The sequence below is a fragment of the Pholcus phalangioides genome, unplaced genomic scaffold (assembly GCF_987345545.1).
Source record: "Pholcus phalangioides strain wild (caught in Gottingen) unplaced genomic scaffold, Ppha-v1.0 ptg000011l_1, whole genome shotgun sequence".
NCBI classification, from domain to species: domain Eukaryota; kingdom Metazoa; phylum Arthropoda; class Arachnida; order Araneae; family Pholcidae; genus Pholcus; species Pholcus phalangioides.
In genome coordinates, this window is record NW_028301604.1 from 20,641,961 (window position 1) to 20,662,863 (window position 20,903).

General features: G+C 34.0%; 1 protein-coding gene across 1 annotated transcript in view; it reads left to right on the top strand.

Moving 5' to 3' along the window:
* The window catches only part of LOC149080204 (CDK5 regulatory subunit-associated protein 3), a 49,488-nt gene that overhangs the window by 26,888 nt on the left and 1,697 nt on the right, over window positions 1-20,903 (top strand). Inside the window, exons 7-13 of the mRNA XM_089239253.1 lie at window positions 2,005-2,141; window positions 9,853-10,021; window positions 10,328-10,417; window positions 11,301-11,415; window positions 11,570-11,655; window positions 12,050-12,255; window positions 20,227-20,398. Coding sequence (XP_089095379.1) covers window positions 2,005-2,141; window positions 9,853-10,021; window positions 10,328-10,417; window positions 11,301-11,415; window positions 11,570-11,655; window positions 12,050-12,255; window positions 20,227-20,398 — 975 coding nt within the window. The remainder of the gene's footprint in view (window positions 1-2,004; window positions 2,142-9,852; window positions 10,022-10,327; window positions 10,418-11,300; window positions 11,416-11,569; window positions 11,656-12,049; window positions 12,256-20,226; window positions 20,399-20,903) is intronic.

Sequence of the window (20,903 nt, forward strand, 5' to 3'; positions counted from 1 at the left end):
TTCGATACCCGGTTCGTCCTTGTCAGAAAACTTTCCTGACACAGGGGTACAACAGAAAAATGGCGACATGACCGCAAAAAAAATTGCGACCGCAGGTGTCCCCCATTAAGGGGTTAGCGCACCAACCTCTTAATGAGTATAAAAAAAGCCTGCCGTTCGGAATCGGCAATAAATTGTAGATCCCGGTCTAATTAGTCCTCGTGTGCAGAAAATGACCATGGTGCGACAAAAATGATCAAATGTCAGACTTCATCTGAGGGGTGTCTGTTAAGAGGGGTTTTACTGTACTTAAAACATTAGGGAGGAAATAAAATTGAACAGGTAATTTTAACATTAAATTGAATAGGAAACTCAATGGGAAATTTTCCTAAAATTTGAGTTATCCAAAAATTCAAATTAACCAAGTTCACCCGCATAAAAAAAGACAAAATAACACCATACATCATAGGTGTTATCTATTATATTTGTTTATACACCATACAATCTTCAGCCAGCTGAAACGTCATTGGATGGCTCACCAGTTAAATTTAGTTTATAGTACTGAAGAATCTTATGGATGGGTGCTAGAAAAACTGGAACTTTATCAGAGTGATTAATAGGAGAATGTATGAAAGTGCAAATGTATGTAGAGATCACACAAAAACACATACCTTAAAGATACAATATCTCAGACAGCAGCAATTACAGAAGTTATGATAGCAAAAATTATAGCCACTGGAAAGATCCAGGCCAACTCATCCACCATTACTGCTCACCGTGATGTCAGCATTATCACTACGGCCAATAGCTGTCCTCTATATCATTGTTTTTTTGATGATCGCTCAGATGTCCTTTTGCCCAAAAAACTGGTTTTCCCATCCTGGATGAGCCTGTTAGGGTTTCAAGGCATCTTAGCAAACATCGTAAAAAGTTTTATAACAAGTTCTCCAACAGCATATTGATAAATAGGATCATTATATGAGCGATAAATCTTTTTTCTTAAATTTCTGTTTGCTTCTCTTACTTAAAACCTCTGAAAGATATGAAATTTTGAATGAGTATTAGGTAAAATTTAAAATCTCTTGTAGAATTTTTTCCCTACAAACATTTATAACTAAGAATTTTTTTTTTGTCTATTCAATTCCCCCCCCCCCAATCAACCATAGTTCAGTTAATATATTCCAAATATAGTTTCTGTATTAATGATATTTCCCTCATTGTAGGTGAGACATGGAGTATGCGTTCCTTCAATATCTTTTACAATTTTGTAAACCATGCTACTATCATGTGATATTGAATTTTTAAGATATATGTACTCAAGCTTCACTTCACCCAACATAATGTAGCATGCAAGACTTAGATTTTTAAACAGGTTGTCTCAGAACATGTTTTCTCTACTGCCAAAATAAGAGAGACATAGTTCACGTCAAGACAAACAATTTTACAATAAAACTGAGAGTAGCCCAAGACCAAAAATACAATGTGAAATAGGCAAATGGTAAATTAAAAAATAAACTGACATGTTTCGGCACTCACGGATGCCATTTTTAAGGTGAAAACGAGGTTCTGTACCAACGGAAAGCATAGTCAGAATGACGACCTAGGGTCACAAATCACTTTTTGATCAGATTAATAAGAGCAGGGTTGCCATATTTGGGCAATTTTTGATGTGGGATAACGCATGTATCCTCAAATGATAAGGTTTGTGAACCTCTGGGTTCCATCATAAAAGTTGTTTGTCTTGACATATACTATCATCCCTCAAGAAGGTTAATTTATCCATCATATGGTTTTATTGATAATTGTGCTTCTATCTCTCTCTTCTGTATAATATACAAGAAATAACTTTAAATTTTACATTTCTCTTCATATTTTCTTTATGCAGTTCATATTTTAAATCAAAATTTTTGAATAAATGAAATCTTGTGCTAATTTTATACAGAAAAATAAAAGAATTACCCAATTCTCTGAAGAGTTACATTGTTATTTCTAATGTGTGTTTTTATATGTATTAAATTGTTTTAGGGTAAGTGTATAAAGAAAGAACTCCTTTCTCTGCTGGATGATCTTCCAGAATTCTTTTCTACTGTATCAGAAAAAGTGAAAGATTTGAAATCATGCAGAGAATACTATGCCTCATTTTTGAATTTCACTCTCAAGGGGTAACAATTTCTTACTTTTATCATTCCATTTGTGTTTCTTTTCTGTTTTTTGGGGGTGGCTGATATCATTGTTCAAGCTTCTATCAAACTGAGGCAATGTTAAATGTCATTAAAGTCATGTTAAAACATATTGGAAGAATATAGTGTTTGTAAACAAATGGGAGAGATCATTCACTGATACTCATCATTTTAGTAAGTAGTAAATATTTAAAACTTGGACACGAATTATTTGTAGTTAATGATGATAATAATAACAGTATTGACAGGGAATTACCCACCTCTAACTTGGATGGCTTCTCAATTGAAACTAAATCACAAGGCAAATTAAAGTGTGTGCTAATAAATGCCAGGAGCTTGGGTAATTAGAATGATTTTTCAGAAGTCATGATAGCTGTGAAGGGCCTAGACCTAGTAGCCATTACAGAATCTTGGGCAAACAATGGGGATGAATCCTCCTTCCACATTTCAGGATACAATATTCCCCCGGCTTTAGAAAATATACTAGAAATGGTATATATATACATACACAAATATATTGTAAAAGTTCCATATTTTAACTCAAATACTGCAAGCAAATTAATTATAATTAATTTGCTTGCAATTCACTTTCTCTTGCAATTCTCTTTCCAATTCACATAAATGTGAATTGGAAAGAGGTAACAAAAATATGAAAATAGGAATGAAAAATTCAAATAGGAATTCCAAAGTGAAAGTTATAGCCAATGTCTAGGGCTCTCATCGGGGGGGAGGGGGGGGGGAACACCCTGAACATTGGCTTAGCACAATGTTTCTGATAGCATTTCTTAGCCTCCAGAGCCTAAATAGATACTCTATCCCCTGACATTCTGCTGAAAATATATAAAAAAATATTTTGACAAAAACATTTGTTTTGGCTTCTATTTTGATTTTTGAATTCAATGGTACTACAGCAGAACATTGGGGGATCGAGCACTATTTAGGCTATGGAGGCCAAGAAATGCCCTCAGAAACATTCTGTGTTAAGCCAATGTCACAGTGTTCCCCCTGATGAAGATCCCTAGACATTGGCTATAACTTTTTCATTTTTGAATTCCTATTTGAATTTTCATATTTTTGCTATCTCTTTCCAGCTCACATAATTAATTTGTTTGCAGTATTTGATTTAAAATATGGAACTTTTACGATGTTTTCTCACTACACTGCATACTACTGCTGCCTATGGCGCTGATATTGGTGAGTTTCGACAAAAAATTTAATTTTCATGATGTACATTTTTCTATACACAAATATATATATACACACACACCACATTGAGTATATGTTCTTTGCTGCTCCGCCCCCCCCCCCCGAAAAAAGTTGAAATGACGCCCTGTTCGACGGCTAGAGTGTGTAACATACAGAGAAGTGATATTGCAACTGTGGGTTGAACTTGAAAACAAAAGGTGTCATAAGCTTACGGTAGGAGTTCCAGAGAATAAGGATTCAAACTTCATCTCCAAGCTTCATGAAGAAATTTCACGCACGTGTAAACATAAGAGGGTAGTAATATTCAGGAATTTTAATTATCTGGACATCAATTTAGAGAACCAATCAGCTAGAGATCAATGTGAGAAAGATTTTCTTAACCTTTTAAGTGGTTTTTAAAATTTTCCTGATCTGCATTATAACTGTCACATTGGAAATAAAAGCATGTTAAGAATTTGAGATATTTTGGGGTGACCGAAATAAAGCAAATCAAGTTTGAGGGAGTATCTCGGGATTGCCGCTGTAATGGTTAAGATGGAGTGCTTGATAAGTTTTTGCATCAGAAGCTACTAGCAGGGTTGTAGCGTGCCTTCTCAGAGCTCTAGGGCAAATTTTTTCTTGGGGGGAGGGGGGCTTTGAAAGAGTTATTGTGATGCAAAATGAGTGCATATTTTTGTCTGGGCCCCAGGGCAGTACCCCAGTTTCCCCAGCTTTGGTACAGGCCTGGGGGGTCTATTACTCTCACGTCATTATACAACAAGGTCGTTAGTGACGTCACACTCTTAACACAATTTCTCAACGAGCCCCATAACACAAATCTCAACGACCATCGTCAAAAACTTGATTTTTCTCAGCAAACCACGATGTGTCATTATCTATTTTACGAAAAACTCTCTGGGTCAAGATTAGCAATAGGTCTGAAAGGGATGGACCAATCATAATTTTCTCCATTGCTGATAATCATCATCACTATCAATGAGTGCTGCAGCACTTATTATTATTGTATTTTTATTTATTTTTGTGCACGTTTGTGTGTGTTGATTGCCCCTAATTTTCGTAAGCTACATTTTTTTTTTATTCATCCGGATTCTTTTTATTTTCGTCGAATATTTGAGAAAAATAGACTATGCACGCACATGAAACTGGCATGGGGAAATTTTCTAAATTATTATGTTAAAAAAAATGATGTTCTATTGAAGCTCAATGATTTTATATGAATTTTCAAAACGACCAGCAAAAATATCATATATTCCCATGTTTTTACATATTTATCTACCGTCTTGATATTAAGACAAAATTAAGAACAAGTAACCTTTTATTTACATCATTAATTAGACCAATTGGTTTGCTTGTTTCACACAACAAAAAAATGAAGTGCCACCAAATTTAAACTGTTGACATCTCTTTTATACTTCGATCAGAAAATGCACTCAAGGATTAGAAAAAATTTATTTTTTGATTAATAAAATTTACTTCGATTTTTTTTATAGTGTACGTAGTGCGCAGAGTATACCCTGTGTGTGTGTAAGGGTGTTTACTGCATTACACTTCTGTATACTGCACAAAAAGTAGCAATACAATTATTTTAATATCAGTGATAAAATAACGTATTACAAAATATTGATGTTATTAAACAAATTAAGAACAGCACTAAGCGGGTGCGGTAGAGCAGGTCTATAAGATACTTGCCTAAAGTACCAGAGGATGTTTAGAGGGGTCGCGAGTTCAATACCTGGTTTTTCCTTGTCAGAAAACTTTTCTGACACAGGGATACAACAGAAATGGCGACATGACCACAGAAAAGGAGTCCCCCCATCGAGGGGTTAGCGCCCCAACCTCTCGATGAGTGCAGAAAACAAGCCTGCTGTTCGGAATTGACAATAAATTGTAGGTCCCGGTCTAATTAGCCCTCATGTGCAGAAAATGGCCGTGGTGCAACAAAAATGTCAAATGATTAAACAAATTAAGAAAAAAAAATCTGGGGACGAGTTTAAAAATATATTGACGTCAATTTTGAATGAGATTTAAAAAAATATATTGTAGCGAATTTTAAAATGTCTTGAAAACATATTGTGATAGAGAGATTTACCAGTTAAATAATATTCTTATATTGAGATGAGTTTAACTTAAGAATAAAGGCATGTTCATGCAAGATTTGAAAAAAAAATATTGCTGTAGAGATTTATATCTTAATACCAAGTATAATAATTTATAATGATTTATTACTATGAGTAATTTTTCCAATCAGTATGTGTAATTAGATAACATTTTAAACAATAATACTGTCTCTGAATCATGTTGCTAAATTAAGTAACGTTATTCAGAGAATTATTATTCATTATAATGAACTTCATAAATTAATAATGAATGAATAATTTCCAATTCTACTAATTTGTCTCCGTTGCTCTCGCCTTCATCGAAAAATGTACACGCGAGCTTAACGAGTGCTTTCCAGTCACTTCGCATAGCGATGACGATAACGAAGATCGCTAGTAATGCTGTGAGAAAAATCAAACTTTGGCGATGGTGACATAAATCTATCCCACAATGCACTGCAAACCCCAAACACATTTGAAATGCCGGCTTAACGACATCAGCGTAATGGACCCCTGGCTATTAGGGGTACTTCTATTTTAGATTTGATTCTCACTAGTTCTCTGAGGATATTGTTGAACGTGCTTCAGTTGGAGGCAACTTTTTTCCTAGTGATCATTGGTTTGTTAGCTTTTTTTGTAGCTCCTTTGCAGATAAACCGAACAACAGAAGAATGGGCCTTTGTTTTCGAAGAGCCCCAACTTTGACCTTTTGAGAGAAAGGTTACCTAGAGTTTTCAAACACCTTTTGGAATCGGTGTGGTAAGTCAGTAGGAAGAATTTAGGGCGAAACTCTCCTCTGTTTTGCATGATGTCATACCCTTTGTTCATAAAAAGTGGGTTTGTTGATATCACCCTTAATCATGGATAACGTGTGTAATCTTTACTTTGAAAAGAGAAGGGCATTCAGAGAATACAAAAGTGAAAGAGATGACCTTTCATCATTTACTGAAAAGAAGAGTGTTGAAAAGAAGTTGTTAGTTTGCTTCTATGATCATGTGACAGGCTTTGGGAAATTCCAAAAACATTGATGCAGTTTTTGTTTTCAGAAGGCATTCGACAGGGTCCAACATGGTGAACTCTTGAAGCATAGTATTAGGGGCAATTTGTTGAATTGGATAGAATCATGGTTGAGAGATAGGTCACAACAGGTTTGGTGAGCCAGGAATTTTCTGATTGGATTGGTGTCGAAAGTTGAGTTTCTCAATTAAGTGTCCTTGGGCGCATATTTTTTCTCTTTTGTATAGATAAACTAGATTGGGTATCAATGGGGGAGGGGATCATTAGCAAATTTGCAGATGATGTGAAGCTAATTGGGGTAGTCTGGAATCCAAGCAATAGGGATGTGTTCCAGAGGAACTTGAATATTATTACAGCATGGGCTAATGATTGAAGCATGACCTTTAGTGTTGAAAAGTGCTTAGTTGCTCATTTTTGTTCACACAACCCATGTTTCACTTATAAGTTGAATGGTGGTGTCATTCTGAATGCAACTAGGATCACCGATTTAGAAATACTCATTGACGAGCGGCTTAGGTTTTCTGAACATTGTTTAGCGGTAGTGGTCAAAAAACCGAATGGAATGTTTGGTTTCATTATTAAAAAAGGTCTCTTCACATTCTCTTAAAGTGATTCTTCCATTTTTCTGGGGCTTAGTTTGCCCTGAATTGGAGTATGCTGTTTGGTTTTGGAGACCATACTTACAGAGGGACATTGACTTGGTCGATGAGGTGCAGAGATGCGCCTTGTTGGCACACAAGGTTTGAGCTATGGTGTTGATGTAATAGACAAACATCTCGGAAGTTATAGATGCAACTAAAAACCAATAAATGGTGGTAAAAGTTGTTTGGCAATGCTTTAAACGTTCTATTTATGTCATGTTGGATTATAAAGAATTACGAGTAACAGGTCAGGCTCACACATTTTTTAGTTTGAAATTTCAAATAGAAGTTATGTCTTCTACAAATAAAGGAGAGTTTTAATATTCATCCAAGGTCCTGCTATAACTGTAATATAAGTCAGCTCACCCAATGGACATTATGTTGTGTCTACAATGTAAGAGTCGAGTGCTATCCACACAAAACAACTTGTTAGCTAAGTGAAAAACAGGTTCATCAAAAGTGTTTTGTTTTATCACAGACATTAGAAATAAATCGTGAATTATGGGGTAAATATTTTTTTTAGGATTAATAAAAAGGTACTTGTTAGGAATTGTTTATTATTGCAGTACTCCAGAAATATTGCCATACAAGTATAAATTAGAGGTGGCATCAGTTTCTGTTTCCACCTCTCCCCAAGCACCAATTTTTTATAAGAAAAAAAAATTTTCTTGAAATTTTAAATTGGATCTATATATGTATAGGCATGTAAAAGGACCCAGAATTCCAAATTTCAGAACAAAAAGTAACTTTGTTGGCAGATTGGCATTTAAACAGTGGATCAATGGAACTATCAACTATCAATGGAATAGCTTATCTCTGGGGGTCACAAATTCTAACACAATTGACATGTTTAAATAGAAGTATGATAAACATATTAAAATAAATCAAGACGCTATCCGTGGATAAGACAATCATAATCTTTTTTATGGACAGTATTATTAATTATTAGTTTTCCTTTCGTAATATGTGCTTTTAGGCTACTGTATTTTGGTTATATTTGACATCCATATTTTTGTTGCATCTTTTTTCCAGTCACCTGGTTGAACAATTTGTGTTGTGGCCCGTGTGTTTAGTTTATAGATTGGAAACTACTCGAACACCACAATGTGATACTAATTGACAAAAAATTTTAAGTTGAGTTTAAAATTGGAATGTTTTGAAAAATAAATTATAATCAGATTAAAAATTTTAATTGGTTAGTTTTAAATGCTAACTATTTTACTAACTACAGTTGAACTTGCTTAATTTGAAGTCCAAAGTCACTGGAAAAAAGTTCGAATTATCCAATTAATTTATCATGGATCTGTAAAATGACTACAAATTGCAAGTTAATCATAATCATTCACATAGGATAACTGTGATCAATTATTAAAATTTTATCATCAGTTATAAAACTGGTTTCTAAAGTTTAATAATTTATAACTATAATAATTGATCTCATAGCTGCTACATTATTCCCACTGTTCTGGAATCAGCATCACTGCAGAATTTTTTGACCATGTCTAAAGCCTAATTTACAGAAACAGTTCATGATCATCCATTTCCTAAATTTTGCTTATCATTCTTATGCTATAGAGGAAATATATTTTAATTTTAAATGTATTACACAATCTGAACTTTTCTGAACACTTTCCATACTCTCAATAACAACAAAAAGATTCATATTTTGAATGTTACAAATTGATCTATAGGTTGAAAAGCATAATCTGTATTAAGTGGTACACAGTCTTGATGCACTCCAGTTGAACACTGTAAATGGGCATTAAATTATCAAAAAAGGAGTGTAGAGAAAGTAGAAAAGTAAGAAAAAAGTAAAGAGAAGTAAAATAAAAGTAAAAAAAATAAAAGTAGAGTAGAGAAAAACAGAATTTCAAACTTTTATTAGTCTTTAAATTTTTTTGTTTAGCAACTTGATAGAGAAAATCAGTATGTGTGGCTTGTAGAATTTTACCAAACTAAAATTGCTCGTACAAAAATCATGATTTTTTCCCTCCAACTTTGAATTATCCAAAAAATTCAAAAAAAAATTTGGAATTAACAAGAAATTTCAACATTAAATTAGATAGAAAATGCAAGAGGATTTCACAAAAGTTTGAATTATTTAAAATTTGAATTAGCCAACTTCTACTGTATTAAAAAAACATAATACTGTATAGAATCCTGTTTTAACGAATGCCAGTTATAGCGAAAAAATTTCATTTTAATGAACACTTTTCTTAGCCCCCAGGTAAGTTTACATAGAAATAATTCAAAAACCTGGGATTCCTTTATAACAAAATTTTGTTATAACAAAGTGATTTCTTTGGTCTCTTGGAGCTCATTATAGCAGGATTCAACTGTGCTGATAACTAACTATGATATAGACTACGAGAATATTGGACTACGAGTTGAAATTGGATGTATTTGGTAATGACATATTGAAACTAAGTGTGTGTGTGTGTGTGTGCTAGTTGCACACACGTCGAGCATGACTTCCAGCATCTCTATGAACATTAGTGCTCTGAGATGAACTTTTTGCCTATAAAGTGCTGCATGATTTTAAAAAATTGGGAACCATTGATCTAGGACATTAGAAGTATTTTATTCCTGTAGGGGCTCCATCTGAGTTTTATAGGAGATTTGATTTTTCAATTGATTCTGGGGTGTTCTGTAATGTGGTACAAAATTTTTGGTGTGCTTGAACAACTGTTTTAATAATGCTTCTTGGTTACTTGAGATCTAGTTTTTACACAGGGATTTCAATGCCAGCTGTCTTCCAATGTTGAAATATCTGATGTTGAAAGGAAATACGAGCACCTATGAGTATAGAACTGGTGAACAACCTGAAGTTGTTGAAGTCACTAAGCCAATCCTGCCATTAGATGTTGACAATGGAAGTGTTATCAACTTTGCTGATGATCAGGTTAGTTTATAACTATATTTGTGCTAAATGTTCTGATAAACCCTACAGTTTTGCGAAATATTCTAACATTTAAAATTTCTTAATCAGTCATACATGCAGGACCACAACTAGATGCTTGGTCAGCCGGATTAAGAACACATTGTGGCGCCCCCTTGTAATGTTGAAGGAGAGGTTAAAAAGTGTGAAATTGCACGCCCTGTCTGGTCCAGTGACTGTGGCACCAAGATCTATTTACTGCCCTTCCCCCAGTTTCAGGGCTTCATACATGAAAGCATTTGCTTATGTTTTAATATTTTCTTTTTGTAGATTGACTTTGGTGATGTTGCTGTCACAACAGAATCAAGTGATGACAGGAGCTCTAGCTCTCCAAATGGAGATTTTGTGCATGTTGAAAGTGTATGTTTCTTCAAATGTTTTCATTTATTAAAATAGAAACACAGTATAAGTAACTATATTGATGAGTTCAAAAATTTTTTTTATAATTGCTTTTATCTAATATTTTTATCCATCTATGTTGTGATATAAGTTGAACTCTGAATTAATGATTTCCTCCATTTGACGATAAGTGTATATGATATATGCATATTAGAAAGTTGGTTTCTTTATCAGCACCAACTTTGTTGTTTCTTTTAATTTTCTTTGCTCAAATATTATTAAGTCTTGATAATCTAATATATGTAAATTTGGAAATAATTGGTTTGAAAACAATGCATGTGCTCTTCATACAATTTAAAAAAATTATTGTTTATTGCCATCTTTAGTCACTATACAGAACCATAAAGCAAAGAGGGGGCGAGGGAATGACTTCTCCTAGCAGCATCATTTTATAAAAATTATTGTCCTTTTACCTCTTGTCTCCTTATCTCTATTGTCCTCAAAAAATAGAGATATGGAGATCGGTTGGACTACAGAAACATACTGCGTAGTTCCTTCATTGTATTACATTTGGTTGTTCACAATTTTTGAAATTCATATATTTGCCTTTGCACATGTTGGATTAGAAAACAATTAGAAAAACCAGTCTGTGGTGGAAAAATTATAAATCATGTTTGGAATGGTATTTATAATTACATTTGAATCGCTTGTTACACAGTAGATGATCTTTTAGTATATTAGTCCATCAATATGAGGTTGACTGAGAAACAATTACAAACTGCACTCAGTAATATAGGCAGGTGGGCTCATGACAGTGGTTTTTCTTTCTCTGCTGACAAAGCTAGTGGATATTCTTTTTGTTTTCTGTGATAATTGTTTAAAATTGTTGGGTTTGTTTTTTTAGGGAGATTGCAAGACAGAGTCTATGGAGCACATTGATTTTGGTGATGCTGACATAAACTGGGATATTACTGTAGAAGAGTCATCTGAAAATATTGTGAAGATTGAAGAGTGTGAAGGTTCAGAACTTATTTATAATGTATATGAGTGTGTTTTATGATTGTATTTTTTTCTTAACCAGGTATTTTTGTTTACTTTACATAATCATTTTTTGTATATGCAATTTATACAAGTTATTAAAACTAATTATTCTGTTTTTCTCTTCCAATTTAGGAGGGAAAGTTGCTCGGGGTGAAGATGCTCTTTCTGTTCTGGAAAATGTAATTACACGAGATGTTTTTTACACTGAGCTTCTTGAGGTGAATATGTCTATTCACTTAACTGAGTATTTAGTTTCACAGTGTTTGCTGCAAAATGTTGCTTTAAAAATCATACACATTATTAATCACATGTAAAGCTTTCATATTGCATGACATGCATTGTATGTATTTGTCATACTATGATTAAACTTAGTTTTTGAAGAAACGTTTTTCATCCTCTTAAACAAATGATAATTTTTTATTTCATTTATTTTTTATTGTATGTTATAAAATTTTGAAGTTGCTTTACACGTGTTTCAAAGAAAATAGTACACTAGCTAAATAAACATATTTTAAAGAAAACTTTTCTCAATTTTTTTAATTTTTAGAATTTATGTATTCAAATACATTTTGAATATAAAGTTATTGTTATCAAATTCAAAATCTTTTACAGCTTGAAGGATTTTTAGAGCAACGTTTGATAGAAATGGAGAGTGATAATGATGTCTTGTCTTCAAATCAGTTCCAATCAGCACCTTCATGCGTGCAAATGCAATCCCCAGATGTAATAAAAGATATGCTTCAAAATGTAAAAAGCTTATCTTGTGAATTGATGAGTACAAAGCACAAGCATCTATACCTGATCAAGGATTCTTCCAAGTATGTAAATCTTTATTTTTAAATTATTTATTGAATGATGAGAAAATTTTATTGATAGTGGTTTTTTTACTCAAATTAAATTATGTAAATTATTTAATATATATATATATATATATATACAGGGTGGTAACTATCGACCGCCCAATAATTACTTACATGATTCCATGTGAAAAACTAATATAGAAAAGTGTTTTCCGTTTTTTGATCGGATGAATATTAAGTGAGTTATAAGCTTTTAAAATTTTGTGACGTGTCATTTTTCTAGCCACCACAGTGGCTAAAAGGAAGATTGCATCTTACATTAGTAAGTGCTCAAAATGTGCTCCGTCCATTGAGATACATGAAGAAGCATGGCCTGGGATGGAGAGCTGAACCCGCTCCTGTATGGACGGTGTCACTGTTGTCACTGCCGCATGCAAGGTGGCTACGAGGTCTTCTTGCAAGTTAAGTGTATGCCTATACACATGCGCTTTATGATGGCCCCATAAAAAAATCTAAAGAGTTTAGGTCAGGGAATCTAGCAGGCCACTGTATTGGGCCAATCCACCGATTTGGGTATTCTTGATTTAACCACTCGCAGACATTTGATGCATAATGGGCCGGTGCCCCATCATGCTGCACCCAAAGATTTCACAAGATAGCCAAGGGAAGGTCGTCAAGGAAGTCTAATAGGCAATCTCATGAAAACGAGGTAGTTTTCAGCAATCAGACATTGTGGAAACAGATATAGTCCCAGAAGATTGTTGTTTATAATGCTGTACCAAACATTAATTCCCCAACAAACCTGATGAGCATTTGGGCGTGTTGCATAGGGATTTGAAAAATCCCAGATATGGCAGTTATGGCTGCTAAAGACACCTTCACGAGTAAATGTTGCTTCGTCAGTCCATAGAATCCTATTTAGAAAAGTACTGTCATTGGAATGCTGTTGAAGCAGCCATTGACAGAATTCTTTTCTTCACGGATAATCTTCTGATGAAAGTGCTTGCACCGGTGTGTAATGATACGGATGCAAAAACTCATTGTGCAAAACATTTAAGACCGTTACGTGACTTGAATTTTAATTCTCGTGTGCGATCCCTCGACTGCTGGTCATTGGATCCGATTCAACCAACGACAACACGTTATCTTTAAAAGCAGGTGTTCTTACGGATGATACTGGCCCAGCGTCTACATTTGGTGAAGGTAATACACACCCTGACTCGTGCAATAGGCTGTCCAGATGCAAAATAACTTTATGGTCTGGCTGCTTTCACGTTGGATGCTGTTGACTGTATAACCTTGCTGCTTGCAAGGCTGATCCGTGGCACTCACCTAATAAGGTGCATGTCACAATATTCTTGTATGATGAATGCCATCAAATTAGACATTATAACAATAAATAATTAGATGCAGTACTTTCTGGAGAATAAAATGAAACGATTAACGCTTATCTATAACCTCTGTGGAGCTAGCTTTGTGAGATGCAAACAACCTGTTCTGACTTGTAAAAAAAGTTTTTTCTCTTTCCTGAAAAGTGCGAGTGAAAAAAACTGGTTTTTATATCTCTTTCGTTTTCTGTATAGCATGATTAATACATTTTTAGCATTGTCTAAAACACCAAGTTATACATTTTGTGTACGTTTGGTGAATTTGGCCGGATTTTTAAGTGATGTCATCAATTTTTAAAGCGTTATAACTCATTAATTATGGGTCAGATCAAAAAACGAAAAACACTTTTCCATATTAGTTTTTCACATGGAATCACATGTGTAATTATTGGGCGGTCTATAGTTACTCTAACGTACTGGCAGTCGTCACATCCCGGATTCTATTTTTTTATCTTTCCCCAACATAGTCAGCCTTTGTGAATGACAACAATGAAACAAACAGTTTTTAAACAGTTAAGGATTAAACATAAACAATTTTTTAGAGTTTTAGCTTTAGTAAATATTGCACATCAAAATTAGTTTGGTCTCACCGATATGTCTGACAAAGTTCATTGCACCTACTCGTCGGCTTCACTAACTGCATGGACGTCACCGGCCAGTATTCGAAGTAGTCAAGTCCAGAGACGATGTCTGCTCAGCATTTCACGTGATGGATGTTCTATGATGGCATCAGCACTGCTCCGCTGTCCCTGTCGGGGTTTCCCTTCTCCAGGTGAGTTGCACTGGACCAAGTTTCGGTGAAGAGTCTATGTCTCGAAGAGAAAGCTAATTCTCCATCTCTCATCTTTCCACGGCTGCTAGGTATAAGAGCCCCTAGGTGGTGATGTACATAATGATGTACTCTGCACGAGACGAGACGCCTTGCTAAGTGCTGTACTTGTATGTTTGTTTAGATCTACCCTTTTCTCTGCACGTTGGCTTTTAAAGAAAAATCTTCTTTCCAAAAACCAATCAGACAGCAGAATCAGCCTGTAAAAACTTAACTGAACCGACAGACAGACATGACTGCTGACCGCCCATAGTGAAGTAGTCCGTGGCCCATAGACGGTATAAAGGTAAAAACATTGTGCATTATTCTTGTATAATTACATTGCAAAACATTTATCACAATTTGATATTGCACATTAATATTTTCATTTTACGAAGTTAGATGACGATCCTGCGCGGAACCCCCACCGGCGATCCGCGGGACTTCCCATCAGCAACTGGAGAGCCTCTCATGTTACATTACCACCCTGTGTGTATTTATATATATGAGGGACCATATTATATTGATATTCATGTAACTGTTGAAGCATATGTACATCTTGTTCTGTGAACTACTATTCAACTGGCCTCAAAGTTTTTCTTGTTAAACTTGTGACATCTTCACCTCTTTGGCCCCATTCATAAATTTCAGCCTAGAAAGTAACATAGTAACTTGTGGATGCCGCTGTAGTGGTTGAGTGGTCATAGTGACAGACTCACATCTTGAGGACCTGGATTTGAACACCACCATTACCACAGTGGTGGTCAACTGAAGTTGGTTTTCTGTGGTTTCCAACTTCAAGGCATGAATGTGAGCTGATCTCCCATTAAAAAGTCTCGCCACAGAAAGCAACAGGCCTACAACAATACAATTATTCAATCATTACACTTCACTCATAGTTAGAAAAATTAATGGCAGATCACACACATAATAAGCATTACACAGAAACAAACTTCATGTTAGGTCACAACACTTACACGCACATTCTAACATGTACCAATTCATTAAAAGTTCTGCAGAGGAATGTGGATGAGGTGCATGTGTGATTTAGTAGTAGTAACTTGTGGATACATAAAATTTTTAATTTCTAAAAAAACCCAGGATTCAAAATTAGCACAAACAATATAAGTACATCCAACTTGGTGGAAAATGAAACGAGCAATATTGCATTTTTGACAACTCCATGCAAGTGTGTGCACAATCTGTGAGAGTTCAAATGTCTAGTTGTACGACATCGAATTGCAAGACACTACTATACAATACATTATATTTTTGCATAGATTTCCTTATTTATTCCGAGTCCCTTTCAGACCCATTGCTAACAAACATGAGGTTGGTTTTCTTTCTCACTGTAGGTATTCTTTTTTAACTTCAGAGTTCAACTCTGACTTCAACAATAAAATACCCATAATCCTTAAAGTCAAGGGCTGAACCTCTGAGGTTTAAAAAACAATATCTACATCAAGAAAAATCAATGCCTGCATTTGTGCATACAGGATCGGAAAGAGTTACACCATAATTTCTTACAGTAAATCTTGTACGTAGCGTGTTTACCTATGAAAGTGTCTTCTTTTAACTCTTACAGCTAATTTAGTAACTTTTTTTTTTACTTTGAGAGATTCTAATCAATTTTTAACTCCAGGATGATGTCTGATCTGCAATTAGTAATGCAAGTACTATAATATTATGATAGAAAAAAACAGTAAATTAAATTGCTTATTTCAGAAACTCGGTAACTGACAAAAAATTCAAAATTGAGTGCAAATGTACACTTTGTTTGGTGCAAAAATCCACTAAAAACATGTTCTGTGTACCCCTATTTGGCATCCTTGAAATATTCATTTACTACAAAAGCCAGTTAGTGCAGTTAGAAGTTTTCCTCAAATATCTCAAAATTTGACATTCTGAACTTGATAGGTTCTGGAAATAAGCGATTCAATTAAACATACAAAATTAAGTTTTATTAAAGTTTTAGGTTATTATTAAAGTTTTTTTTAAGTGAAAACAATGTATGGCTTATAAAAAGTCCAAATACCTTTCTTTTCCTCTAGTCATTTATATAGATGTTGCTTATTTACTAGAATTGTACAGGCAATTCATGTACAGGCATTTGGCAACAAATTTGGACAATCTACATTTGAAGTATCAGTGGTAAAATCTCAAAAACTGGTTCCCTTGCTCATGTGTTAGAAATAGAAGGGGGAAGGGAAATAGAGTACAGTAGATTTCTCTTGTAAATTTTGAGGGAAAAAAAGTGTCACGGGAATAGAAAAAATAATTACACAGTTCCACAAAGAAAGATGATAAAAAAAAAAAATCCAAGGTGAATAAGGAGGAGAAAAACCCTTTTTCATAGGGTTACAATCAGGGTTGTCAAATTTGCTCCCCAGGTAGATATCCATTTTCCCCCGGGCTGGGTTTTTTGGGAGAAACTTATTTGTTTTTGAAGAAAATGTGTTGCTTTCAGGTTAAAATTTTATTTTAATGTTAGTTTATGTATGTTCAAAAAATTGCTGCATAGTGCAGTGTTTAGTATATGTATATTTTGAAGTATTTTTAATTTTTTTTTTTTTTTTTTTTTGAGCAAAAATGAGATACATAATTTCTTGGAATCACAAGCACACTTTTTTATAATTCTTCTGACTACCTTTTTTATGTAAGCATCAGGGTTGTTTGGTTTAAACCATGGTTTTAACCAAGTGGTTTTTTTCAAAAAATCACATAAGAGTGACCTAAATATAATTTTTTCCCTTGAAAAATATCATATTAGTTCATTATTAGCCAAAAAAATATGTTTTATTCTTACCACATTTTATATTCTTGGAGTATATTCTGATGGTACATATTTAAATGGTATAAGATGATGTAAGTGGTTTTTTTCAAAAATAATCTCATAAAAGTGACCTGAATACATATTTTTTTTATATTAAGTGTCTTGGTTGCTCAAAGTTATATATAGAAGCCAAAATTTCTCATTCTCGCCACATTTTCTAACTATTGGCTACATTCTGATGCTCTATCTTTAGCAAATTCATGAATAAGGATTGCATTACACATCTTGATGTAGTGGTGCATTATCTCACAGGGTTGTTTTTGTTTTTTCCTTCACAAAGAAGCAGCAACAGTAGTGACACCATCATGCTTGGGACAGGTGGTCTTATAAGTGCCCGAGTGGCATGGTGGTAAGATGCTCGTCTACCATCGTGAAGGTTGTTGTCAGGGTCCCGGGTTCGAACCCAAGGGAGGATATAGATAAGATATTTTCCCTAACAAACTCGAGGCGACCACCGATAGACAGCGCCTTCACTTCCAACCCATCTCGCTAATGGCAGTAAATTGCAATATAGCGATATGGCCAGAGTTGGTGTTTGGTGAAGTAGTAGGTGGTCTTATAATCTAATAAAGACACCAGCTGCCCTTTAGGGACACAAAGACCAGTGTACTAGTAGTTACATTACCTCACAGATATTTTCATTTTCTTTCCCATGAAAGTAGCACATCTCATACTGTATATCACCCAGTCTTAATATTCAATAGTGTTTTTTTTTTTACTTTCACCATTAAGCCCAGTTAATCAAAGTTCAGTAGTAACAGCTTAATGAAAAATAATCAGCTATATACAGGATGATTATAATTAAAGTTTTGATTCCAAAACTGTACAATAAGAGGGACTGGTCAGAATGACTTGAAAATTTGCAAGGGTGCTCTGGAAATTTCTTTGGGAAAAAAAGGAAGTGAACGTAGATGATGCTGTACTTGCCCAGCAGTGTAATCTATTTTGTACAACCACATCATTTTGACAGTTCAACAGCATCAGTGTGTGGATAGCATAACTTTTATCAAGATGCACATCACAATACCAGCAAAGCAGCTGCTGAAGACCCATTGTGACAATAACAGGATGGCACGATACCTGGCTGGCTGTCAGTTCACCTGACCTTAACCCTTGCAACTTCTAGCTGGTGGATACCTCAAAATCTCATGAATAAAGGTTGGATTGCAAAACATTGGTGATGTGCAAGCTCATCCACATCATGACCATGACATAGTCTGATCTGTTGTTGAACAAGCATTTTTGTTCTTTCATCTCATTTCCAGATTATGATGGACAATATATTTAACATTTCTTAAGTAAGTTGCAGTTATTTCTTCAATTATTTCATTTTTTTGTGATGTTCCATGAATTATGAAATTGTGCAATGTTAACTAAGTTATCATTTTGCCCTGAATGGCCATCGTTCCCACTCTGCAAGCAAATTTTGTGTTCAATGAGTACAGTGTCGTTAATTTTCTATTTTTAAGTATTTTTTCCCCTTTGCCATATAAAATTCCATTGCTTCAGTAATATTCATGTAAATTTTCAAGTAATTCTGACAATGGCTCTTCTTCTACAATGTTTTAAATTGGAACTTTAATTATATATAATCACCCTGTATATCATAAATCATTGCTAATTAATCTGCATTATTTATGCTTCATTAAATATTCACGTAATTTTTGTCACAGTTTTTATAAAATAGCTTCCTAATTAAGTATAATGAAAGTAACTGGAGAAATCACCCCTTTATATATTATATGGTTAATAGTAACATTAACAATTTTCAAACACAGTAATTTATTGAGTTCAGCAAAAGATAATTAAATTGCAAAAGTTTGTTTTTATTAAAAAGGAAGAAATATTTCTAGATAATTATATTAGAAGTTTAAATCATTTTTCAGAAATTTTATTGTTCTTAAGCATTTGGGTACAAGATTCACGTATTAAAATATTACAAGAAACCACAAATAGAAAATGTAACCATGAACTTAGATATGTAATATATGTATTATACCTGATATTGTAATATGTGATAAACATATCCAAAGAAATTATTGCTTATTTATAATACATAATAGTTTTCCACACACACACAAATCCTTGTATAAATAAATTGAAGCCTCTGTGAAGAAGTAAACCAATGAATGTGTAAACTAAATTTTCATTCAAAAAATATTTACATGTTCGCATTACTTTTTTATAAGTTTTATACAGGTACATCAGACTTTCATAACTGAAATATCAAGAGACAAAAATAACATTAGCTCATAAGGAAAAGAAAATAACTTTGTGAGATTCTTGAATTGAACATTGGTAACAATCACCTTCAAGTGAAACAGAACAAAAAGTATAGTTTTTCTCAAAAAAAAAATAAGACAACCAGAAAATAAGCCTTACATTTTCCGCAGGGTTTGAAAAATTTGAAGAAAAAAAAATTCAGGCACCATCCTGATTTCTCAGAATTTTCATTATCCAAATTAATTTGTTTTACCACAAATAATTTTCTTGCTGCAGTTCTGCATACAACTCAAGGTTCAGATACACAAACACAATCTCTGCATAATTGTGTCAAAAATTATTCCCTTGTTGTATGTCAATTTTATTAATCAAATACATAGTTTAACATGACCAAAAATGTATATTTAGACATAATATAAGATGTACACATAAATGATGTACATACATGTTTAAATTAGATATGTTGAGGTTGTGGAAATAGGAAATTCAATTTTCCCCATTTCACCCAAAAAACCTGCCCTGGCTGGGTTTTTTACAACTCTGGTTACGATGAAGCTTGGCAATGATGAGAATAGAGATGAAGAAAACACTGAGAGCTGGACTGAATTTTTTTCATTTGTGTTGGGAGTGATCATTTCATCGATGTTGTGCCGAGATATCTCGTCCTTGATTGTTAAGAGGTTAAAATACCAATGCATGAGCAATGTTTTATGATATTTCTTTTTTTATGGGAACAGATATGTTGATCGTTTGGCAGAAAACCTGAGATTAAAGCTTGATATGTCTGAAAAAATGCTTCAGCTGAAAGAAGCAATGCAGATCAAATATCAAGAGGCATCTGAAGAGCAAAAAATGTTGGAGCCAAAGCTGAATCTTATTATAGTAAAAACTAAAGAATTACAATCTCAGGTGAGTGATTCTTTTTTTTTTTTTTTTTTTTATCAAACTATACCTTTTAGTTTATGATCTTCCTGATAATGTTGTTGAGTTGGTTGGTTGTTCCATTCTGATTCAGCTGTTGACCTATAAAAAAAATCTAAAAATCATAACATCTAAAAGAAGTTCATAACAGCTATAGTTTGTGATAGTAAATAAAGAAAAAGATCCATGACATGGCAGGTGGTGAAAGGTTGCACCATACCATTTTCAACGAGACCAAAGCATTGAATGAACAAGATTATGCTCATTCTCGTAGAATTCACCCATTTGCTCCTACAGCAGGTTGTAGCATGCCCAGATTTTGCGGCATCTGTTCTTTTCTCTGATGAATTCTGTTTTGCACGAGATGGTGCATTTATAATAACCACAATAAACATGTCTGGGCGTCTGTAAATCCATGTGCCGCATATCCACACGCACATCAGCAACACATCTCCATCAATGTTTGAGCAGGAATCATCGCCAACCACCTAAT